Genomic DNA, 26,306 nt, shown 5'->3' on the forward strand with positions numbered 1-26,306 from the left:
TGCACAAAAAACTCCTGTAAATCGCGGCAAAAAATTGCGGTAAAATCGCGGTAAAAACCGCGCGAAAACGCTACGCTCAGGTGTGAATGTAGCCTAAGTGTCTGTACCAACACATCTGAGAACTGGTGCAAATGTCCATCTGCCTTTTCTCTACTGAGTATGTGACTTCGGGCAAAGCACTCAGGTACTTTTTTAGATATCCTGTGGGAAGATGTTTTAACGTGTCTCCTCCACCCCTGACATTGGGGAACGTTTGAAATATCCTAACCATTCAGGACTCTTGGATGGGACCTTTCCACTCTCAGTTCCACAATCACTTTTATTTACAATGACAGTTCTGGGCATTACAGACCCCCAATATGGGACCATGCACCAGCAGAGGTCCTCATAGTGACTCTGTGCCTCATCACTAAACACATTCATCATCACCACCATTGTTTTTCCTTATTCTCTGTTGTTCTGTACTAAGTGTGGAGATGGTGTACTCCATCAGCCCCCCTCCCATATCCTGTCTGCTGGGATTCTCACTCTATGCAGAGGATGTTTGTGCTGGATGTATCCTCCCTTCCCTTACCAGCTAGGGAAGGAGACCGACCATGTCTGCGGAGGGTGAGAACGCAACAGATAGTCACTCTGTTTTCTATACATAGGGATACCATGGGGGATAATGTCACTCGTACACAGTTATGTCCTACTGTAGGGGTGATGATGTCACTTGTACACATTTATGTCCTACTGTGGGGGGGGGGGGGGAATGATGTCACTTAAAAACAGTTTTGTCGTACTATATTGGTATGATGTCGCTTGTAAATTGGTTGGGTTGTACTGTGGGGAGATGATGTCACTTGTACACGGTTATGTCATACTGTGACGTTGTGCTGTGAGGGGGGATGATGTTACTCGTTTGCGGTTATGCCAAAAAATGGGGAGGATGTCACTTGTACACGGTTATGTTGTACTGTGGGCAGGATGATGTCACTCGTACACGGTTACATCATACTGTGAGAGGAATGATGTCACTCGTACACAGTTACATTGTACTGTGGGGGGGATGATGTTTGCACACGGGTATGTCCTAGTGTTGGGAGGATGATGTCACTTGTACACGGTTACATATTACTGTAGGGAAATGATGCCACTTGTACATAGTTATGTTGTACTATGGGGGGGGGGGGGGGATAATGTCACTTGTACAGTCATGTCATACTTTGGGGAAGGATGTTACACAGAAATGTATGCAACGGTCAAGTCCTGGGAAAAAAGTGTGGGAACTCACCCAAGATTACGACCCCCCTCAAAAATTAAAGTGTGTGTTTGTGTATATATACCTTTTGGGAAGCGAGGGCCACTTTAGCAACTTGGTAACCGGTCACGGGCCACAATGAGCGGAGCAGGCAGATCAGATGACAGGTCCATGTCAGCATATGCACAGCAGACACGGACACAACCCTCTCTACTCTATGGGCCCTCCAATCTGATCTGTCCAGACAGAAGAAGACGGATCCCCTTCTGTTCTTCTAAGTGGATTGAATTGGGTTCCTGCAGGTATCGCTTACTGCTGCTGTTCCCCCCAGGTGGGTATGGCTGGTGGCTGCTAACTGGCTGTCCTCCTCCAGGGCTGATACTGCTGGCGGGAAAGGCTGGCTGGTACTGGTGGTAGCTATTGCTGACTGGTACTGCTGGTGGGTACTGGAGGTGGCTATTGCTGGCTGGCACTGCTGGTGGGTACTACTGGCTGGTACTGTTGGCAGGTACTGCTGGGTGGCTACTGCTGGTGGGTAATCAAAAAATGTGTGAGGGGGCCCTGCGCTATCAAATTGTGCTGATGAAATAACAGGAAGAAAAAAGGAAAGCTGCAGCTCCTAGTTCAGTCTAACCAACGGGCTGTATACAGAGGCAAGAATAGTAAATAAATGAAGCTGCGCTGATCCAGTAGGTGAGTTACAGCAGACAAGTATGAAAAAACACTCAAAATCGGTACAATAGATTCACTGAATGATAAATATAAAGGGACTTGAAGTGCTAGCGAGGTCAAAACTGACAGTGATGAACTTGAAAGTATTATAATTAAAGTGACTCCAGTGGCAAGAAAAACAGTGATATAAAAAAAACTCTTAATAAAAAATCATATATAGAAGTAATGTGTACACTGTTCACCTGATTTGGATGTAAATACTCTCAAATTAAAGCTGAAAGTCTGCAGTTAAAGCACATCTTGTTTGTTTCATTTCAAATCTATTGTGGTGGTGTATAGAGCCAAAAAGATTAGAATTGTGTCAATGTCCCAATATTTATGGACCTGACTGTACAAGTATAGTGACTACAGTAAAAATCGGACAATAATGACTGGGTACCAGTAAGCAAACTAGATTTAAATTGAGACTCTAGATCACAAAATCATAAGCTAAAACCAATAATCCAATAGAAATGAAAAATAAATAAATAAATGATGTGACTATATTGTCAATACTGTGAGCAGTGATTGGGTGAAATCAGTAAATAAATAAAAAAACAGGTGAATTATCAATAATCATAAGCAGAGAGCAGTAATCCTGTCCAGGATCAATAAATAAATCAAATATGGATCACACCATAAAAATAGGTGGATGTGCAATCGTGTGAGTGGTATTCCCACAAGAGGGTACGAGTGAGCTACTCCAGGGGGGTGACTTTATGATCAGTGGTGCAATAAAGAAGAAATTCTTCTGGGTGTACTACACCCTTACCTTACTGCTGTAAGGTTTCAGCAAAAAACGGAGGAGGTCTCCTGCCACTCCAATGGTCATCCGAGGGGGGGGTTTATTTGTGGGGTGCCGAAGTATCTTAGGATACCTTGCAATCCTATGGCCTTCCAGGGGGGATACAGGGCATCTTGGGAGCTCTCTGAATGGGATGCAGGACAGAAGAGAGAGGCTCTTGTGCAGTATTTCAGTACAATTTATTAAAAAATTAAGTAGCAACTTACATTGAAGTAGACTAGAAACAGTAACAGAAAGCCGGGGCTCTGCTACAGGAGATGAAGAAGTCATGTGACCGTGACGATACGCGTCGAGACGTAGGCAAACCCGGAAGTGCGGCATAAACAGATGGCTCTGACACTATACTTGTATATCACTCGCAAGCACATTACTTCTATATATGATTTTTTATCTCACCATTTTTCTTGTCACTGGAGTCACTTTAATTACAGTACTTTCAAGTTCATCACTGTCAGTTTTGACCTCTCTAGCACTTCAAGTCACTTTTATATTTATCATTCAGTGAATTTATTGTACCTATTTGGAGTGTTTTTTCATACTTGTCTGCTGCTACTCAGCTACTGGATCAGCGCAGCTTCATTTATTTACTATTCTTACTGCTGGTGGGTACTGCTGGCTGGTACTGGTGGTGGCTCCAGGTGGTGGGTACTGCTGACTGGTACAGCTGGTGGATACTGGGGGGTGGCTACTGCTGGCGTGTACTGCTGGTGGGTACTGGTGCCTGGTACTGCTGGTAGGTAATGTTGGTGGGTACTGCTAGTGGGTACTACTGGCTGGTACTGGTGGTGGCTGCTGCTGACTGGCACTGCTGGCGGATACTGCTAGTGGGTACTGCTGGCTGGTACTATGGTGGGTTACGTATACTCTGAATTACAAATTTTCCTCTCTATTTCTCCTCTATCTCTCGCCCCTCTCTATTCTTTCTTCTCTCTCTCTTCTCACTTGTTCTTTTCTCCCCCATCCCTCCCTCTCCCTCTTTCCATCTGTCTCTTTATATCCCTCTAATTCCATCTCTCTCTCGCTCGCTCTCTCTCTCTCTCTCTCTCTCTCTCTATATATATATATATATATATATATATATATATATATTATAAGCTGTTTCATCTCTTTCTATCTTCCTACCTCTTTACTATCTTGGCTGTGCTTCCTATAGTGCGGCTCCTCTCCTCACACTGTGCTCGGGGATGGCGGGTCAGGAACCCGCAATCTGGGCTTGCCAACCCGCCATCCTAGAGCAAGAGATGGTGCCAGGCGCTGGGATCATGTCGAAGGACTAGCTATCGGGAACGGCATTCCTGCTGTACAAAAATTACAGGAACACCGTTCCCATGCGTTCCCACTGGACTCGAGCCCTGAATGTACGTCTTACTATATTTGCGATGTCAGTATAATGTGTTTATATGAATACACTTTGGTTATGTATGAGGTTATGATGTTACTGTGTTCTATTCAGATAACACATCCCTCTTGTTTTGTTACTGTACACTGTCATATAGGAATCATTTCTAGGATCTATGTGAAACATCCCTAATCAGGTTGCTGCTTTCACTTAGAAAGTGAGAGTAACTCCGAAAGGTCCCCAGACCCCCAGGACAGACTGAAGATTATAAATAATTTGTTGATTGACAAGAAAACTCAAATAGCGATGAAGGGAGAGGTTTTAATTATGGGTGACTTCCACATGCCTGACATTAACTGGAATTCTCAAAATGCAATTACAAGAAGGAGCAGGGATGCAAGAGGCATTGAATGGGGTTTTTCTGGAACCGATAAAAATCCTGGGCAATCCTATTCTAGACCTAGTACTGATCGATTGTTAGATGTTGAGGTGGGAGAAAATTTGGGTTCTACTCTAGTGATCACTAATTTCTTTGGTTTGATAATAAAACAATAACTGAAAAATCATATACAAAAACAAACATTTTAGATTTTAAAAAGACACATTTTACTGAAATGGGTGAATTTCTAAAGATTAATTAAAGTAGAAGTCCACCTTAACACTAAAATCCCTGCATCTACAGGCATCCACGATCTAACACTAACCTATCTAGCCCTGTAAAGAAGAAATTCGTATACATTTTGAATTTTTTTGAATATCTGACCAATTTGAACCCGATCTGACCCGATTCCACGCCGAGCTGTCAGCCGCAGCTGCGCTGTGTAGGCGGGTGCAGAGGACACATACGACAACGGAAGTCCCATAGTAAGTCTATGGGTGACGTCACTTCCCATTCATTTCACAGCCGTATGCTGTATTCTCTGCACAGCTTCCGCCGCTTGAGACCAGATAAGATCGGTTCAGAAAAGGTATGTATACAGATTTCTTCTTTACAGGGCTAGATAGATTAGTGTTCGGTCGTGAATGTCTTTAGAGGCAGGGATTTTAGTTTTAGGGTGGACTTACACTTTAAATGGTTGGAGTAAACCAGTGGGAGTCAGTGATCAGTAGGCTCCGTTATATAATCTAGTTCCCTTCAGAATGGTAGACTTTGTCTGGCAAATTCGTAAGGGTAAACAGAAGGAAAAAAATGTGTTTACCAAAGAGGTAAGTGGGATAATAAAGGAGAACAAATCAGCATATATGAGATTCAAGGGAACAGAAAGTGTAGCTGATAGCTGATTAAAATAGACAAAAGGAGGCCAAACGCCTTAATTCAGTGCTGCCAAAGCAAAGAATGAGGGGGAAATGTTTAAATCTATTAAGAAAGGAGACAAAACCTTTTTTGGGTACATTATAGATGGAAAGAAAAACTACAATGGCTTTACTGAGGGCAGATCATGTCAGACTAATCTGATTGATTTGTTTTTACTATATTACCAATGTTTTGGACCAGGGTTGTGCTATGGACATACAGTATCTCACAGAAGTGAGTACACCCCTCACATTTTTGTAAAAATGTTATTATATCTTTTCATGTGACAACACTGAAGAAATGACACTTTGCTACAAAGTAGTGAGTGTACAGCTTGTATAACAGTGTAAATTTGCTGTCCCCTCAAAATAACTCAACACACAGCCATTATGTCTAAACTGCTGGCAACAAAAGTGAGAACGCCCCTAAGTGAAAATGTCCAAATTGGGCCCAAAGTGTCACTATTTTGTGTGGTCACCATTATTTTCCAGCACTGCCTTAATCCTCTTGGGTATGGAGTTCACCAGAGCTTCACAGGTTGTCACTGGAGCCCTCTTCCACTCCTCCATGATGACATCACGGAGCTGGTGGATCTTAGAGACCTTGTGCTTCTCCACCTTCTGTCTGAGGCTGCCCCACAGATGCTCAATAGGGTTTAGGTCTGGAGACATGTTGGGCCAGTCCATCACTTTTACCCTCAGATTCTTTAGCAAGGCAGTGGTCGTCTTGAAGGTGTGTTTGGGGTCGTTATCATGTTGGAATACTGCCCTGCGGCACAGTCCCTAAAGGGAGGGGATCATGCTCTGCTTCAGTATGTCACAGTACATGTTGGCATTCATGGTTCCCTCAATGAACTGTAGCTCCCCAAAACCGGCAGCACTCATGCAGCCCCAGAACATGATACTTCTACCACCATGCTTGACTGTAGGCAGGACACACTTTTCTTTGTACTCCTCACCTGGTTGCCACCACACATGCTTGACACCATCTGAAAAAAAAAAAGTTTATCTTGGTCTCATCAGACCACAGGACACGGTTCCAATAATCCATGTCCTTAGTTTGCTTGTCTTCAGCAAACTGTTTGTGGGCTTTCTTGTGCATCATCTTTAGAAGAGGGTTCCTTCTGGGACGACAGCCATGCAGACCAATTTGATGCAGTGTGGTCTGAGCACCGACACGCTGACCCCCCACCCGTTCAACCTCTGCAGCAACGCTGGCAGCGCTCATACGTCTATTTCCCAAAGACAACCTCTGGATATGATGCTAAGCATGTGCACTCAACTTCTTTGGTCGACCATTTGCGAGGACTGTCCTGAGTGGAACCTGTCCTGGTAAACCTCTGTATGGTCTTGACCCTCATGCTGCAGCTCAGTTTCAGGGTCTTGGCAATCTTCTCTTACCCTAGGCCATCTTTATGTAGAGCAACAATTCTTTTTTTTCAGATCCTCAGAGAGTTCTTTGCCATGAGATGCCATAGTGAACTTCCAATGACCAGTATGAGAGAGTGAGAGCAATAACACCAAATTTAACACACCTGCTCCCCATTCACACCTGAGACCTTGCAACACTAACGAGTCACATGACACCGGGGGTAGAAAAATGGCTAATTGGGCCCAATTTGGACATTTTCACTTAGGGGTGTACTCACTTTTGTTGCCAGCGGTTAAGACATTAATGGCTGTGTGTTGAGTTTTTCTAAGGCGACAGCAATTTTACACTGTTATACAAGCTGTACACTCACTAGTTTACATTGTAGCAAAGTGTAATTTCTTCAGTGTTGTCACATGGAAAGATATAGTAAAATATTTACAAAAATGTGAGGGGTGTACTCACTTTTGTGAGATACTGTAGCATATCCTAATACCAGCAAATCATTTCATATATTTCTATATAACAATCTAATAAAAAAAGTTGTACAAGCTAGGACTGAACCCCTGGGTGGCTCAGTGAATATGCGGTTGGATAAAGGATAGATACTGTACCAGTGTGGTTGTAAATGGGGTTCATTTGGAACGGAGACCAGTCACTAGTGGTGTACCACAAGGCCCTGTACTTATTCCTGTTCTATTTATTCTATATGTAGATGATATACTGTAATTAAAGGTTTGGTGGGTAAGGTATGTATTTTTGCTGATGACACAAAGGTGTTTAATAGGGTTGATATCCCTGGAGGTGTCTGTACCATTGAACATGACCTGGCATTGCTGGAAGATTGGTCAAAGCAGTGTAAACTACAGTTCAATGTTTCTAAATGTAAAATAATGCACCTAGGGAGAAAGAATGTCTTTGCAGAGTAGAATATTGGGGGTACAGTATTGGTCAGCACTACAGAGGAAAAAGATTTGGCAGTACCTTTTTTTTAGATTATTGCAAAATGAGTAAACAGTGTGGTCAGGCAGTATGAGAAGACAATATAATTAGAGGATGCATTACTAGAAGGATGAAAGGACATCCAGATTCCTCTCTATAGATCTTTACTTACACCTCATTTAGAATACTGTGTACAGATCTGGAGACCTCACGTACAAAAAGATATAGATAAGAGAAGGGCAACAATAATGGTGAAAGGTCTGAAGGAGAAAACATATCGAGAGATTTCAGAAACCTAAAGCAGTTCATTAGTCAGGTTCAAAAGAATTAAAGGTTAGCAGGTAAAAATACTGTAGCTGCTGACTTTTAACCGTTTGCCGACCGCCGCAAGTAAATTTACTGCGGCGGTCAGCCCCTGCCAGGCAGAGTGACGTTAATTAACGTCACTAGCCTGGGAGGGTCTGGGGAGCAAGCGCGCGCCGCCGGAGGCGCGCTCCCGCGCGGTCACGGACCCCCCCGCGCGTGTGACCGGCGGACCCGATGTCCGCCGCTCACTCTGCGATCGTCGGGGGAGAGGGAGAAAGTCAGGCAGCTAGTGTAAACAAGCTGCCTGTCATTCTCCTCGGTGTTAAAACACTGATCAGACAGATCTACTATGTAGATCTGTTGATCAGTGTCCTTTCACCTCAAGCCACAGCCAATCACAGTAGAAAGCACGCCCCTAGGGACACACACAGCCCCTCCCTCCCAAATAAAGTTAACCCCTTCACTACCAGTGTATTTTTACAGTAACAGTGCATATATATAGCACTGATTACTGTAGAAATGTCACTGGTAACCCCAAAAGTGTCAAAAATTTCAGTCAAGGGTCCAATCTGTCTGCCGCAATGTCGCAGTACCGCAAAAAATATCGCAGATCGCCGCCATTACGCGTTAAAAAAAAAACAACAAAAATGACAAAAATCTTTCCCTTTGTTAGTAAACGCGATAACTTTTGCGCAAACCAATAAAAATACGCTTTTTGCGATTTTTTTTACCAAACATAAGTAGGATAAAACAAATTGGCCGAAAATGTTAAAAAATTTTGATTTTTTCATTTTTTTTGGGGAATTTCATATAAAAAATGTGAAAAATATTGTTATTTTTGCAAAATGTACGCTCTTTTTTTGTTTATAGCGCAAAAAGTAAAAATCGCACAGGTGATCAAATACCACCAAAAGAAAGCTCTGTTTGTGGGAAAAAAAGGACGTCAAATTCGTTTAGGTACAGCGTTGCACGACCGCGCAATTGTCCGTTAAAGTCACGCAGTGCCGAATCGCAAAATACCCCTTGGTCGTTTAGCAGGAAAATCCTCCGGGGCTTAAGTGGTTAATAAAAGAACTCTTACCTGTTCAGCGATCAAGGAATTTCCTCGCAGGTTTAAAAAAAAAAAAAAATGTAAACGTCAGCAGCTACAAACTTTTAATTAAAGGACACTTACCTGTCCAGCGATCCAGCGCCGTCTACTTGGGCTGGGTATTCACTGGAGTTCGGGTCCCTGGCCCTGGCATTTTTGGTGTGGGGAGCAGGCTATGACTCCTTGCGGCTTCACAGCTGGCTTCCCACTTCACATGCAGGAGCCGTGCTGCAGTTTGTGAATGGTCCATCAGCCTCCTGGGACCGGTGTTGTGTCCCAGAAGGTTGCAGGCAGGGAGAGGGGGAGGAGAACTGTGGAATCGCCTAGGCAATTCCAGGAGAAGTGGGAGCAGGTACCTGGTTTTCTTGAGTTTCCAAAAAAAAAAAAAGTTCCAAAAGAAGAGAAGGAGGTAAAAAGTTCAGCTTTATTATGTACAGTATGGAGGAAAGAAGGGTAATGGGAGACATGATTGAAACCTTTAAATATATCAAGGGGTGAATAAGGTTCAGGAGGGCAGCCAAGATCAAGGATACAAGGACATGACCTTAAATGTATTATTTTACCAAAAAAAATTGTTGACACTTCGAATAGACCTCCAGCAGAAGTAGTTGGTCGGTCAACAGTAAGTGGATTCAAACATGCTTAGCACAATCATAGATCTATACTCAAAAAATGTTTACACACAAAAACATATAAATTAAAGGAAAAACAGGGCAGACTTGATGGAGCACTCTTCTTTGTTTCCCCATATCTCACATTGTTATATCTTCAGCAGAGTGTGACGCCATTGAGAAAGCCGAGAGTCTAGCACGCGGGGCGGCTCTGAAATGGGCATCGTGTGTATTTTGTCGCCCTGATCAGCTGGCACATCTTGGTCAGTATCGGAGGCGGGAGACACAGCGCAATAACTCCATCCAGTCCCGACTAAAAGTAAGTGACATCCCATCTACAGACCCATCTATATACAGCCTGTCTTTACTGTTGAACTTAGTCGGGGAATTGTCTGCCACATTACCTTTACAACATCGGTTGGGATCTTACTACTGGTTTTGTCCCATTTACATTTCCTATTACTTCTTGCCCCGGCATCCACTGTCACTACCACCAGGACAGAAAGTGATGGGAATTGTTGGACATGGTTTGACACCCTTCTTTACCCGGCATGAGCAGTTAGTGAAGGAACCCTTGGGTGGCCTATTGAATTATGACAAATTGAGCTTATGTTAGATCTGAGGATATATTGTAATGTTTGTGAGTCTTCCTGGCTCTGATCTGGTCAAGGTTATTTCTTTTCTGTGAGGTTATTAGAGTTTAGTAATGGTTGTAGAAAGAAGAATCCCAGCTCACAGAGTAAGCAAACCAGGGAAGGCAAGTTGTTGAGGAATTTAAAGCAGCTTACTTACCATAGCTGACCAGATATTTGACTACACCTAACTCCACTAAACTGGTGAAGGGCACTTATCCATTCAGGAAACCCTACAAGCATGTGTTTTCAGCAACACATCGGTTGGTAAGAAACTGCACTTGATGTGGATGTACAGAGTCAGACATAGTCCCTTGGCACACTCTCCAATGTCATGCTGATTACAAGAACAGCCCATCTCTTTAGTGTGGACCTAGAGATTCATCAGAGTATGACCATGTGAGGAGCTGGGGATTTTCTCATGCTCTGCTCCAATTAGCACATAAAGCTAATATAAGGAATAAACTTGGAATTGTTTCACTGGCTGAATGCATTGTGTTTTAGTGAATCTGAGCTTTTGGCTTTGGGCCCATCCAGTAACTTCGCAATGTCCAAGCATCCCAAGATGAATTTCCCTGGGCTCTGGTCACCATTTAGGTGGTTGTTGGTTATTATGTTCTCATCTGTGTTCACAGTCAGCTATTCAGTCGTATTTGGAAGGAGTTGATCTTGGCCTCTCCCAGCTTCGAGCGGCACACACCGAGGTTCACCATGTGCAAAAGGCCCTCAGTGAGGCTCAGGAGATCTGGCAGGCCAGTGAAGGGTCGCTCAGCCACCAAGAGACCATTCGACAATTAGTGATGGAGCACAACCAGCTATCTGTGGTCATACAAAGTTTGCCTCACGTCTATGCAGGTAAAGGCAATGACTGGGAATTCTATTTTATGTTTTGTTAGGAAAATTAGCTAGACTATTTTCCAGAATTTAGAGCTCCAACTTCTAAGAATAAGCTAAATATATTCTTTCGGTTTTTGTGAACTGGATAAAGAGCTGAGATTTCCTCGATTATCAGCCAGTAAATTAAAATTGAATGAGACATTTGAATATTTCATATTCATTTCTACAGAATCCACAAAATAGTGAATGACATCCATTGTTATTTGTTCGCAGTGCCGAAGCTGATCGATCAGACAAAGGAGTTTATTGAGAAGCGGCAAATACTGGAGGCTCACGTCAACCTACGGGATTTGGAGAGCCTGAGAGACGATGTGCTGTACAGGCTACAGAAGGCCGGGCCGTTGCTGAGCACCACTGAGGAAAGCCAGCAGAATGGGGAAGCTTTGGATCTGGTCAGACAGTTTTTTGTCGGGGTTCAGGTTCTGAGTGAGGAATTGGGTGGTACTATCTTCTCACTGGCTCACTCAGCACTGACTGTGGCACGCTGTGATCCGACAATCCTGGTCTCTGCTGTCCGCATCATTGAGCGAGAGGAACTTCTGGATGTTGAAGAGTCTAGGGGTCCTCCACAGCTCTTGTGGAAACCTCCAGGACGACCCAAACGATGGAGAGATAAATTCTTTCAGGCCTTGGAGAAGGGTGTCTGTGAGAGACTAATGAAATCCAACATGGAATCAGAGGAAATAAATCCAACAGACTTGGCCAAACATTTAAAGGACATCCAGTGCCGGATATTGGAAGAGCTTCAGGCTGCATCTGCAGTACTAGTGCCATGTGTTCCTCGACACTACGATCTGTGCCGAAATATTGGTAAAATGTGTCACCTAATCATCTCTCGCCACCTGCGTCAGATTTTCAGTCACAACCTTTCTCATCCTGCTTTGTACCACCTCCTTCACTGGATAAATATCGTCTACCCCAGGTAAGACCACGTGATTGCTTAGCCATGATCACATGAACAATAACTGTATGAGGGTCATATCAGCAACCCTTCTATGTATTTATTTATTGGACTTAAACCTTCAATGTACATCTCAAAATGATGCCTGTAATGCTGCAATCATAGCCTAAAACCTAGACGTTGTCATGGTTCTCAGAAACACAATTATCGAAATATGTTACTGCCTGAACTCCAGACATACTCATACTATCCTTACTGAATCCTAAGATTATCACCTGAAATATAAAAAAATTATATCTTTAAGAAGATGCCACCAAACATACAAACATGTTACAATCTGATATTAGTTTGAAAAAACATTCTTTGCTTTCATCAACATCTACCCCAAATTTCCCCAACTTGCAATGCCCAGTTATAATGGCCAATACAATATGGTGTGAGTATCCCAATCCAGGATCTAATCTGCTATTTATAGGGCCAGGGAGGATGTTATCCCCACATGGTATCATTTTACAATGACATAGAAATCGGATTAGTGATCAGAGTCTAGGTGAACGTTATATGAGGAATGCCGGACAGACTTTGCTCTAGAGTCAGACATGGACCCCAAAAGGATTCACGATGGAGGTGTGGCTGGGGCTTTATTCTGTCTCACCTGAGGGATGGATATATGTTTAATAGCTCTACTCTTCTAGTAAATCTGTCTTCAAATTTCACTGCTACTGTTTAGCATTATCCACAAGTCCTTGTCATTGGTGTCAGTCTAATAGCTCTGCCAAGTTATGTGCTACTTGGAACTGTGCAGGGACCATCAGATGTGAATTCAATCATCCCCAGGAACCTCTAAAAACCTCTGGGGGAACTCTGATTGTGAATGGTTGTTCTATAGTATCTGGAAAACAGGAAGGACTGTGTGTGGTCCTAGGTGCCGTGAAGTGTTAGTTGAGTGACTGTATAACATCTAGGAAGGAGTATGTGTGGTCCTAAGTGCCCTGCAGTGTTAATTGAGTGACTCTCTCTCTATATATACATCCAGAGAGCAGGAAGGATTGTGTGTGGTCCTAGGTGTGCCGTAGTCTTAGTTGAGTGACTCTATAACATCTGGAGAACAGGAAGGACTGTGTAGGTCCTAGGTGCCCTGCAGTGTTAATAGATTGACTCTATAAAATCTGGAGAACAGGAAGGTTTGTGTGTGTGGTTCTAGGTGTGTCGTAGTGTTAGTCGAGTGACTCTATAACATCTAGAGAACAGGAAGGACTGTGTGTGGTCCTAGGTGCCTTGCAGTGTTCATTGATTGACTCTAAGGAAAAAAGGAAAACCCCCAGATTTTTTTCCTATCAAACAGGGATGATGGCTACTGGCACCTAGGTATTAAGTGATGGGGAACCACATACACATCATTGATTGACTCTATAACATCTGGAGAACAGGAAGGACTGTAAGCAGGCCTAGGTGTCCTGCAGTGTTAGTTGACTGACTATAACATCTGGGGAACAGGAAGAACTGTATGTGGTCCTAGGTGTGCCACAATGTTAGCAGAGTGACTCTATAACATCTGGAAATTTGGAATGACTGTGTGTGTGGTCGGGGGTCCTGGGCTGCCTCAATATTTTACAGCCCCGTTTTGTATAAATTGTCCTGCTGGGGTTCCTATATTCAGAACTGTCAGTATCTATGGACTGAACCCTGACCTTGACATTCAGTTCTGAAATTTGATTCTCACTCCTTTGATGGTTGTCTGTTTTAGTGAGGACCTGATGGCACATCCAGAACTGTCCCCAGAGATTGATATATCTGAGCTGGGGCCCCTTATTCCCACGGAAGTGATGGACGAGCAGATGAACCGTTATACGCGCAGTGTGCGGGTGAGACATGGTGCTGTATGATGCAGGAGGCGGAGATTTCATACATAATGTGATACAGTATTACCCAGCCAATGGGGGGGGGAGGGGGAGGGGGACCAGTGCTTTGTAGGAGGTCCAACTGTCACCTCCTAGAAAGGTCTTCATGGCATTGTCTTCTTTTCCAGGCCTGCCTGAGCCAATGGATACACAATGCGCTGGACGTGGAATATTCTGATTGGTTGAGGGATCAGGAGCCAGATAAAGACCATGACGGCTTCTATCTGTCTGGTGTACAGCAGATGGTCATGCAGGTGGGACTCTGGTCACCAATCACATCATAAGTTGTGTTTAGTAATGCGGGATGAAAATGACACCCTTATTGTTCATACAGTGTGTGTTCCCAATCACACTTCAGACCTTAGCGAAATCTGCAGGGAAATTATGGGAAGTACAAAGACACAAATCCCTGTGTTGAAATCTCACCATTGTGGAAGGGGCAGAGACGCATACTATTCCGGGGAAATCTCACCAATGTGAGAAGGGCAGAGAGAAACCACTGCAGGAAATCTCACCATTGTGGGCGGAGCAGAGACACAATTGATGAGGGTAAAATTCATTACTGGTGCCTCCCAGATATATAACGAACTGTCAGTGGGTTATAAATATCAATATCAAAGCTTTTAGTCGGAATTTCAGTGTATCTTTTCTCCTCCATACCTGTATTTATTCGTTCATTTCTTCTTCTTCTTTTTTTTGACGATGGTGTACATTGAAGAAAGCTCAATAGAATGATTTCACATCTGTACTCCTAGAATGATGCAATATCTGTAGTTGTAGAATGATGTCACATCTGTACTTAATGTTTCACAAAGTATAAAACACAAATCTCAGATTGGGAATGATTGTTTTGTCTTGAGAAGATGACGTTCACTGATAATTTGCAGATGCTGATGGAGAACATTCAGTTGGCGTCTGTCCTGGGTGAGAGCCTGGAGAGCCGCATGAGGACGGCTGCGCTCTGCGAGATGGAGAACTGCTTGGTATGGTGAGTCAGCACTGATATAGATAATCAATGTCCATGGCCGTGTTGTACTATTGATACGTTGTTTTCCCTCTACAGGTTACGGGAGACCCTGGTGAAATACGGAATAGAACATATGAAGGAGCGAACCTTCCCGCCACATTATATCCCCTACCTCCTGGCTATTATAAACGCATGCTCTGCTCTCAGGTACTTGTTCTGGATTTATTCTGCAATCCTATGACCTCCACTGACCCTTCAACAATAAAAGGAAGTCTATTGGGGTAATAAGATATCAGGGGGGTGGGGTAGGATATCCCAATATAATGGTTAGTGCTGGATCCAGTAGAATCAAAATCTTCTTTCAATATACAATTATTTTCATCATAAATCTGAGATGAAGAACACAGGGACATGACCTCAAACTAGCAGGAGGAACTTTGAAAACTAAACCTGGAAAATATTATTTTAGTGAGGGAGTAGTTGATGCTTGTAGCAGACTTCCATCAGAGTAAAGCCCCGTACACACGTACTGATCGTCGGCCGAACGATCGGCCGTCTTTTGTCCAGGGCTGTCGTGTCTGTTGAAAACTGCAAAAGACTGCACACGAATTTTGTCGGCCAACAACAGCCGACTGCAGAAGTGATGTCATGTGATGGTTAACTTTCCTTGTCTTTTTTCTTTTCTGAGCATGCCCAGTCTTGCTAATCTGCTGTCTGTCGGCCGAAATCTGTACTGACTGGCGAACAATCGGCCGTTCTGGTGTTGGCCAACAAAAATTTTAATGCCTGCACGACAGATTCTGTTCGGCCGAAAATGCGCTGTCGGCTGTCGGAAGCATCATACTAACAAGCCTACAATCAGCTGATCGGTCGCCGGCCGAATATTTACGGTCGACAATCGGTACGTGTGTACGGGGCTTTAGGGAATCAACAGTAAGTAAATATACATATTCAATCTTGGGGCATATATAGGTCTATAATCAGATTCCTTGTACATGGGATGGAGGACCAGTGTGGGTTCTGATCTTCAGCTCATGTATCATCTAGAGACTCGGGTTGTGGTCATGAGACCTGTATGTACTAAGCTGCTCTGTCCCCAATGTCCTTTTAACCTACATTTGCCTGTAGTTCTTCCATTGGACAGTTACAGCCAGAAGAGTTGCATATTCCTGCATTCGGTAAAGCTGCTCCATGCCTGCAGACATCCTTGGACAAAACCCAGAAGAAAGCCTCCCATCTACTGCTAGATGAGCTGCAGACCGACATTCAGGTACTGAGGATCCGACAACTCTAGTCATTCCCACCTTCGCTATCTACTACTATCATCTGTCTGTAAATCCTAGTACATCTCTACATCTTCCTGTCCCCTAAATCCCTGTATATCTCTGAATTCTCATATCTCATTCCATGAGCCTCTATTCCAGGACATTCCTGCATACCTCTGTATTCCTATGTCCCATTCCCACCGGCCTCTATTTCAGAACCTCCCTGTATATATCTGTATTCCCATATTTCTTTTCATTGGCCTCTATTGTGGGACATCCCTGTATATCTCTGTATTCCCATATACCATTCCATTCCCATTCTATTTCGGGATATCCCTGTATATCTCTGTATTCCCATAATAAATTCCACTGGCCTCTATTCTGGGACATCCCTGTATTTTTCTGTATTGCTAGATTCCATTCCATTGGCTTCTATTCCGGGACACCCTTGTTTATCTCTGTATTCCCATATTCCATTCCATTGGCCTCTATTTTGGGACATCCCTGTATATCTGTATTCCGATATTGCATTCCACTGGCCTCTATTCTGGGACATCCCTGTATATCTCTGTATTCCTATTTCCACCGGTCTCTAGTTCAAGACATCTTTGTAAATCTCTATATTCCTATATCCCATTTCACCAGCCTCTATTCCAGGTCCTACCTATATATATATATACATATATATATATATATATATATATATATCTGTATTCTTTTATCCCATTCTACAAACTCTTTCCTGGGACATCCCTTTATATCTCTGTAATCCTATATCCCACTCCACCGGCCTCTATCCTGAGACATCACTATATATCTTTGTATTTGTGTATCCCATTCCACCAGCCTCTGTTTCAGGACATCCCTGTATATCTCTGTTTTCTTATATCCCATTCCACTGCCCTCTATTCCGAGACCTCCCTTTATCCCTATATCCCTTCCCTATTGACCTCTATTACAGAAACTCCCTGTATGTCACTGCATTTTTATTTACCTTTCCCACCAGCCTCTTTTCCAGAACATCCCTGTATTTCTATATTCCTTCCGCTCCAGCCTCTATTGTGGGACCTCTCCTTTTCTGTATTTTTATTTACCTTCCCCAGCCTCTTTTCCGGAATGGCCCGTCTCGTTCTTGGTTGTCTGAGTCGGACATTGTACAGATAATCGGTGAGAAGATGGAAACTTTTGGCCAGCACCTATCCCAACTACGCTCACCATTAAACCAGGTGAGTGTGTCAAGTGTCTTCCCTGCTTGGGTTTGATGAGCAATTAGTGTGATTGTTATGTCATCCCCATATTCCATGAATGGAGTTGTCATACATAGCTAGGCAGAGTTCAGTCAATGACTGGAGTATGGGGGGGGGGAGGGGGGGTCCTGCAGTCTCTACAATTCTGAACAGTTTTGTTCTCTAGTATCTGCTGACCCAGGTGGAGAGAATGGTTACCATTGAGTACGTCAAAGCTCTGCTCCACAGTAAACTGGTGTGCCGTAACTGTACGGAGCGGCTGCAGCTGGCGCAGAGGATGTCCATGGATGCAGAGGAGCTGAAATCTTCCCTCAACAGGATGGTAAAAAAAAGCTTCCCCAGTGTGTGTATGAAGTGGGGGATAGGAAGGGGGTGTTAAATATATGGATGGGGCTACAGTGCAAAAGACAGAAAAGAGTTGTGTATATTGCTGAGCTGTAAGAAACAATCTAATGTAAATGATTGGGGTTAAAGTGTTTCTAAGCATGACATAGGGTTTGTGGCTGGGCATGGCACAGGGTCAGGGGCTGGGCATGCCGTAGGATCAGCGGTTGAGCACGGAGTAAGGTCAGCAGCGTAGGGTCAGAGGATGAGCCTTGCATACGGTGCATGGCTGGGCATGGTATGGGGTCAGTGGCTGGGCACAGCATAGAGTCAGCAGCTAGGGGTGGCGGAGGGCCATAGGCTTAGTGCAGCATAGGGTCCATGGCTTTGCAGACAGTAAAATATATAGCCAGCCAGCCTTGTGTATACTGAAAAGCAACAAGGTAGATTGAGATTAAAGGTCTGATTTCTGTATTCTCAGAAGTGATGGGGTGAATGTTTGTTTTGCAGCATTAGCAATAATTCCATGTGTCATTCATCTTGTTTTGCTACCCTCGCAGGGCCTAGAAGATTCAACTCTCTGTGTTCCCCTCATCCTTGCTCTTCAAGAATTTTTTGCCCTGAAGGATCCATCACTGCTGAGTCTGGAAATATCAGGACTGATGAGTGCCTTCCCCGACATCAGGTAATTTCAGAATCTGTCTATTTAATGCCCCTAAAACACAAAGTGTTTCGAGGTTAGCCTCTTCTTCAGAGCCAGATAAGAGAAGGACACCTCCTGGACTGACTGCCTGGAGCATTTCCGACACCCCTATATTCACGGTTATTTTTTCTTCGTTCATTGACGGACACAGCTTCAGATCTTCATAACTGTTGGATTATACTGCCCCCTACAGAATTAGGACAGTAGTCTAACAGATCCCATCTTGCCGGGTCTGTCCTTGAGGCCTGGTTTCCCTCCTAGGCCCCTGTAAGCCTCGTGATGCCGTGCAGTGCCGCCATTTTGTTGTAGCCTGTGTGTTTCTATACACCGCGGCCTTGTTTGTGTAGTCCGGCAGCCATTTTGTGGTGGTTTGCCATTGAAAATAGCAACGGCCATGACAATGGAGCCCTGTGGGGGGGGCATTTCGGTGGTGGGAGCCCCTCCTTATCCCCTGGTGCTGATTCCTGGATCCTTTCACTTTCTGATCGCCACGCGTGGAGTGCAGATTATCTTGGTGGCTGCAGTTGCCTGTTTCTGCTGGGTGATAAGTCTGGTAGGGTTCTCTCCCTCTCTGCTGTGGATCGCTTGGTGCTTGTGCCTGGCGACCGGGTGCTGCTGCCAGCGAGGTGGGGTTTGCCCTTGCAGTGTTTTACACTTTTTGTGGGGTCCCCCTGGTGACTCATGGAGTCTTTGGAGCACATCTCCCCACTTGATCCACTCTCTGAGACTGTGGGGCCCCCTGGGTCCCAACCATTCATCGATGCACTGAAGGAGGTCCTGGAGTCCTTTGTGTCCCGGGTGGAGGTGGTCTTTCAGCGACGGGCTAGCAAAAAGCACCCCCCCGCTCCGCCTTCCCCTGCCTCATCTGTCTCATCAGATTCTGTATTTGATTCGGCCACCGCGGACGTAGGTCACCCTGCTGGGTCTGCAACCACGCACCCGGAATCCTCTGATAGTGAGGATGATATTTCTCCACGTCTGCAACCGTGCACAAAAAGGTGCTGGTGGAAGCACCGATTGTATCTGTGCACGAGACCTTGAAGATGGAGGATGCAGTTGCGACGGAGGCGCAGGTTCCCTTTGGCACTCACACACCATCCAGAGCGGCAAAGGTGTTTCCTTTCCCCGCCTATTTTGACAGAATTGGGTATTCACCATTGCCCTGGTGTCGCAAACTCTGACCGAGTGGGCTAAGCTTTTATGCCATGACCTGGAGGGAAAACAGCTCCCCCCTGCCTTTGCTGAGCTGGAAGACCAGCTGGTCCAGTGGCTGCAGTTTATTTGTGATACCTCTTTGGATGCGGCTCCCCTAGTGGCTCAGCTCTCTGTTTTGTCAGTGGTTCTTCGGCGTGTCTTTTGGCTTAAATGCTGGTCTGCGGACCAGACTTCTAAAAAGGCCTTGACTGATCGTCCCTTTCAAGGAGATTGCCTGTTTGGAGCTACTCTGGATGACATCATAAAAGGTCTCACAGGCGGGAAGTACCTTTCAGCTACTAAAGGCAAGGAACCTTGTCGTAGACGTGGGCCTTTCCTTTTCAGCTCATAAGAAGTTTTTTCGTCCCTCAGGGTTGACTGACAAGGGCTCGAAGCCTTTCAGGGCCTCCTCTGGAGGATCCAAACGAACCTGATCTGGTAAGCCGAGAGCGGGCTTTTCCAGACCCGTGGTTAAGGCTTCTTCAGCATGAAGGTGCGCCCTCACCCATAACGGACCTGTGGCCCGTGGACTTCCCTGGTGCAAGACAAGTGGGTCCACAAAGTCATTCGGTCCGGCTACAAGATCGAGTTTCGCTCTTGTCCCCCAGCAAGGTTCTTTCCTTCCAACTTGCACCTGTCCCTAGACTTACAGGGTCTGTTTGGGCCTGTACAAGACCTGTTACATCATGCAGTGATTGTCCCAGTACTGACTTCGGAACATTTTCAGGGTTTTTACTCAAACCCATTTACAGTTTCCAGGAAGGAAAGAAAAGTGCGTCCAATCCTGGACCAACAGAGGATCATGGTACTGGGCTACTTGGATGATCTCTTTCTGCAAGTGGAGTCTCCTTCTGCTCTGGTGGAAAACGTGGAAATTGCAATACGAACTCTGTGGGTGTTCAGCTGGATTCTGAATTTTCAGAAGTCTGCCTTGGTTCCGTCCACAAAGTTGGACTATCTGGGCCTGACTCTGGACTCGGCCTTAGACAAACTCCAGAAATTGCAGGTTGCAATTTGTCTCCTGCTGTCCAACAGATGGTCATCCCTCCAGACTTGCATGTGGGTGCTGGGCCTGATAGTATCTACCTTCGAGACTGTTCCTTTAGCACAGTTCCATACAAGGTCCATGCAAAGGGATATTCTGACCAAATGGGACAAGACTCCGCAGTGTTTAGACAATCAGATCCGGCTGAGTTTGGGAACGAAGGAGTCTCTGATATAGCAGTTTCATTCTCTGGCGCTTAAGCTGGGAAAATCTTTCCTCCCCTTGTATTGGACAGTGGTCACCACGGATGCCAGCCTATCTGGCTTGGGAGGCGTCCTCGGCAAGCATTCTGCTTAGGGGATCTGGACGCTGGAAGAGTCCAGACTACCGATCAATGTCTTTGAACTCCGAGCGATCAGTGTGTGTCTGGACCATTGGATGGATCGTCTTTAGGGATGCCCAGTGCGTATTCAATCGGACAGTGCCACGGCCGTTGGCCTATGTCAATCACCAAGGGGGCACAAGAAGTGGCCTGGCAGCTCTGGAGGTAGCCAGCATTCTAGGGTGGGCAGAATGGTTAGTTCCAGCCTTCTCTGCCGTACACATTCCCAGGGGGGGAACTGGCAGGGGGATTACCTCAGTCGGCAAGCGTTGGGCCAAGGGGAGTGGTCCCCTTATCCGGAGGTGTTTCATCAGTTGTGTTTCTAGTGGGGCACCCTCGAGGTGGATCTGTTGGCTTTTCAGCTCAACATAAAGGTGCAGAGGTTTGTGGCTCGGTCTAGGGATCCTCTGGCAGACGCCACAGATGCAATGTTGGCCCCGTGGGGTCAGTATTGTCTAATTTACACCTTCCCTTAGTGGCTCACTGGGTTTGGTACACCGATCTAGTGCAGCTGGTCGCTGACGTTTATTGGAAACTTCCTTTTCAGGGAGGATCTGCTGTCCCTAGGACCGATTTTCCATCCTGCTTTACAGTCGCTGGCTTTGACGGCTTGACTGTTAAACGCCAGGTGCTGAAGGATAGAGGTTTATCTGAGTCAGTGATTCAGTGATTCCTACACTATTAAAAGCTAGGAAATCTACTTCTTTAAAGATCTACCATCGTACGTTGAAGACGTGCATTGCGTGGTGTGAGTCTCTTGGGGTTCATCCTCACTCCTTCTCGGTGGCTCGAATCTTGACCTTCCTTCAATGGGGGGGTTGAGCAGAAATTGGCCTTGAGTACCATCAAGGGCCAGGTGTCGACTTTGGCGGCCTTCTTCCAAAGAGCTTTGGCCACACACTCTCTGGTGCATACCTTTCTTTAGGGTGTCCGACATTTGGTTCCTCCAGTGCGGTCTCCGTTGCCGCCTTGGGGCCTCAATTTGGTGCTTTTGGCCCTCCAGAAGCCTCCCTTTGAGAATCTTTGGAAGATTCCCCTGCTTACGCTGTCCCAGAAGGTGGCCTTTTTGGTGGCTATCACCTTTGCACGCAAGGTGTCAGAACTGGTGGCAATATCCTGTCGTTCACCTTACCTGGTGATTCATAGAAATCAGGCGATTCTTCGCCCCTGTCCGTCATTTCTTCCAAAGGTTGTCTCTGATTTTCATTTGAATGAAGACAATTGTGTTTCCTTCCCTGTTTCCCAGGCCTAAACATCCGAAGGAAATTTCCTTGCATGCTTTGGACGTGGTCCAGGCAATTAGGGTGTACCTGGCAGGTACGGAGTCTTTTAGGAAGTCAGTCTCACTATTTGTGCTCATGGATGGGCCTCGTAAAGGGTTGTCTGCTTCCTCTGCAACCATTTCCAGATGGATCAGACAGATTCAGGCCTATTCCATCAAGGGTCAGGTTCCTCCTTTCCCTGTTAAGGTGCACTCTACTAGGGCGCTTAGTGCCTCCCTGGCCTTCCTTCATCTGGCGTCAGTGATGCAGGTTTGCAAGGTGGCCACCAGGTTGTCGGTGCACACTTTTTACACAGTTTTATGAAGTGGATGTATTGGCATCTGCGGATGCTTCTATTGGCCGCAAGGTTTTGCAGGCTGCTGTTGAGAGGATCAGATCCTCTTTGAGGGTGTATTGTTTTTTTTTTTTTTTTCAGGTGGGCTCCAGTGGTTTTGATTGAGCTCCCGTTGCCTTGTTGGCTACTGTATAGCCTTGGGGATTTTTTTGCTGTTCCCACCCCTCATGTTTAACACAGCTTTGGGGCGTCCCAACGGTTATGAAGATCTGAAGCTGTCAGTCAAAAATCCCATTTTCTCTTTCGTTCATTGACGATTCATAAAATGCATTTCTCTGATGTTCATTGAGGGACACAGCATCCGCCCCTCTGTGGAGTTGTAATTCTTCTGACACTGCTTGTAACTAAACTGAGTGCCTGTAGCAGAGAGAGGGAGTATACCCCCTGGGACTGCCCATGGGGGTAGCCAGACTTTTTTTCTGCCTAGTGTCTTACTCCTGTAGGGGACAGTATGTGTTATGAAGTTATAACAGTTATGAAGATCTGAAGCTGTGTCCGTCAATGAACATCAGAGAAATGTGTTTTACGGTAAGTTAAAAATCCCATTTTTGTTTGGGTCTGGGAACAGAGTACTGTAATATATAGTTGGGTAATCAGTGCTCTATCCTCTGATTCATTTGGGTCTGGGACCACACTGATGAAATGTCAGTGATCTTGTTGGGTCTGGAACCAAGGCACTATATGCTCTGTAATCCTGGTATGTCTAGGGTCTCACTACTCTACCCTGCGAGATAATGTTCTATCTGTAATGACGGCACTATATCTTCAGTGTACCATTTGAGTCTGTGACTAGTGATCCTGTTGGGTATGGGACTGTGTGCTATATACTCAGTGATCCAATTAAAGCTAAGACCATTGTGCTAAATCTTTGGTAATCCAGTGGGGTCAGGGAGCAAGGTGCTATATCCACAGTGATTCATTTGAGTCTGGGACTGCAATACTGTTATGTATATTCTCAATAATCTAACTGAAACTGGGACCATTCTGCTATATTCCCCTTGATCCTGTTGGGTCTGGGACCATGGTGCCATATCTTCAGTGATCTTGTTAGGTCTGAGACCATGGTACTATATACTCTGTAAACTTGTTAGGTCTGAGACCATGGTACTATATCCTTAGTGATCCTGTTAGGTCTTAGACTAAGGTATTATATACTCTGTGATCTTGTTAGGTCTTAGACCATGGTATTATAAATGCTATGATTATGTTAGGTTCCAGACCTAACTAGATCACAGCTTATATAATACCATGGTCTAAGACCTAACAAGATCACAGAGTATATAATACCATGGTCTGAGACCATGGTACTACATTATATCCTCAGTGATCTTGTTAGGTCTGAGACCATGGTACTATATCTTCAGTGATCTTATTAGATCTGTGTAACGGATCAATCTAGTGCTTCCCGAGGGCTCCAAGCACTCCACCAGAAAGCATAACCACCTCCTCAGACCCCACGAACCGCCGCAGCTTGGTTGGGGTCTCGTCGCCCCCTACCCACCCTGGACCTACGACAAGGCTCCAGGTTCCAGTGGGTGAACCTCTCTTTCCCCAGAGAGTGCAGCAGGAACAGGCACAGGAACAAGCTCTTACAAGAACTTAGTGATTATTCAAGGGAGAATGAAGAGCATAGCAATCCCTTGTCGTAGATTCTACCAATGAGAGACAGGACTCTAAAGTTTGAGTTCTACTTCACCCTCAATCTAATGGTACAGCTGCTCTTTTATACAGTTTTCCCCCCACAAGATTACTGCCCAGGTGGACCTTGTTGGGAACAGGCCCTGAAATTCACAATCCAATGAAAACAGAGTTTTACACTCCCATACAGTGTACAAAATCCCTCCCCTCGGCCTGATTACAGTATCATATGCAGAAGAAAGTGTATACAGGGACAGAATTAACCTGAACTAATTAGCTGGCCATCTGTATAGAACAATGTGAGGTCATTAACATTTAACAATGGGACAGGCACAATCTACATTCCATCGCAATACACAAACAATAGGACAAGGCTGCCAATGACAGTCTGTGTGTCTCTCTCACATTGAAGCTGGAATACACATTATCTCAATACACAAACAATAGGGAAAACCTGTCTGACATTGAGGGACATGGAATATACACAATATTTAGGAGTCACAGACTTCATGGCAATGGTCTACAACAGTCTAAGTCTCCTAGTGTAAAGTGGGATTAAATCTTCATATTTCTATATAAGGATATTGCTGGCAAATATTACTATCCCACTTGAAGCAATTGAAACCATTAATTATCTGTCTTTCACTCCCAGTGACGGTGAAACCCGTCACAGTCTGAGACCATGGTACTATATCCTCTGTGATCTTGTTAGGTCTGAGACCATGGTACTACATTCTCAGTGATCTTGCTAGGTCTGAGACCATGGTTCTCTATCCTCAGTGATCTTGTTAGGTCTAAGACCATGATACTATATCCTCTCTGATCTTGTAAGGTCTTAGATCTAACAATATCACTGAGGATATAGTACCATGGTATAAGACCATGGTACTATATCCTCTGTGATCTTGTTAGGTCTTAGACCATGGTATTATAGACTCTGTGATCGTGTTAGGTCTAAGACCATGGTATTATATACTCTGTGATCTTGTTAGGTCTTAGACCATGGTAATATATACTTTGTGATCTTGTTAGGTCTGAGACCATGGTACTACATTATATACTCAATGATCTTGTTAGGTCTGAGACCATGGTACTATATCCTCAGTGATCTTGCTATGTTTTAGACCATGGTACTATATCCTCAGTGATCTTGTTAGATCTGAAACCATGGTACTATATCCTCTGTAATCTTGTTAGGTCTGAGACCATGGTACTACAGTATATCCTCAGTGATCTTGTTAGGTCTGAGACCATGGTACTATATCCTCAGTGATCTTGTTAGGTCTGAGACCATGGTACTATATCCTCAGTGATCTTGTTAGGTCTAAGACCATGGTACTATATCCTCTGTGGTCTTGTTAGGTCTTAGACCATGGTATTATATACTCTGTGTACTCTGTGATCTTGTTAGGTCTGAGGCCATGGTACTATATCCTCTGTGATCTTGTTAGGTCTTAGACCATGGTATTATATACTCTGTGATATTGTTAGGTCTTAGACCATGGTATTATATACACTGTGATCTTGTTAGGTCTTAAGATCACAGAGTATATAATACCATGGTCTTAGACCTAACAAGATCACAGAGTATATAATACCATGGTCTGTTAGGTCTGAGACCATGGTACTATATCCTAGTAATCCTTATTGTGTTTCTCTCCCACAGTGATGATCATGTCTTGGCATTATTGGAACTGAGGGGTGACGTGAGTCGTGACATCCGCCATACTGTTCTCAGCACAATGCAGCGTCAGGCCCTCTCACTTCCGGAAGATTTTCGCCCAATATTCATTAGTATCCCTGTCCCCGCCCCTCCTCCTCCATTCTGCCTCCACCCCAGTTCCTGCGCCTGAACTTCCACAATCAGCTGTTGGGCTGAACCATTGCAGGAACTGCCAGAATGCCCCACCATATTTTTGTGTAAAACAAATAATAATTTTATAC

At 44.8% G+C, this 26,306-nt stretch overlaps 1 protein-coding gene across 2 annotated transcripts; it reads left to right on the forward strand.

Moving 5' to 3' along the window:
* The first annotated feature begins 572 nt into the window (after window positions 1-572).
* EXOC3L1 (exocyst complex component 3 like 1) lies at window positions 573-26,306 on the forward strand. Of its 2 annotated transcripts, XM_082269745.1 has the most exons (13): window positions 573-609; window positions 9,874-10,028; window positions 10,977-11,196; window positions 11,452-12,160; window positions 13,887-14,004; window positions 14,169-14,294; window positions 14,928-15,028; window positions 15,104-15,214; window positions 16,136-16,277; window positions 17,376-17,498; window positions 17,686-17,841; window positions 18,404-18,528; window positions 26,029-26,306. In XM_082269745.1, the coding sequence occupies exons 1-13, from the start codon at window positions 597-599 to the stop codon at window positions 26,213-26,215; spliced, it is 2,286 nt and encodes a 761-aa protein (XP_082125871.1). In that variant the 5' UTR covers window positions 573-596; the 3' UTR covers window positions 26,216-26,306. The 2 variants fall into 2 exon arrangements, with proteins under 2 accessions (XP_082125871.1, XP_082125872.1); XM_082269746.1 differs by lacking the exons at window positions 18,404-18,528; window positions 26,029-26,306 and having other exon boundaries at window positions 591-609; window positions 9,871-10,028; window positions 17,376-17,686.

This window comes from Pelophylax lessonae, assembly GCF_965119305.1.
Source record: "Pelophylax lessonae genome assembly, chromosome: 10".
In the NCBI taxonomy this organism is placed as follows: domain Eukaryota; kingdom Metazoa; phylum Chordata; class Amphibia; order Anura; family Ranidae; genus Pelophylax; species Pelophylax lessonae.

Bases quoted from the DNA above. Each gene is read 5' to 3' on its own strand.
- EXOC3L1 (XM_082269745.1), top strand. The intron at 15,215-16,135 runs GTACTTGTTCTG...ATTTGCCTGTAG, and splicing joins AACGCATGCTCTGCTCTCAG to TTCTTCCATTGGACAGTTAC. The intron at 18,529-26,028 runs GTAATTTCAGAA...TCTCTCCCACAG, and splicing joins AGTGCCTTCCCCGACATCAG to TGATGATCATGTCTTGGCAT.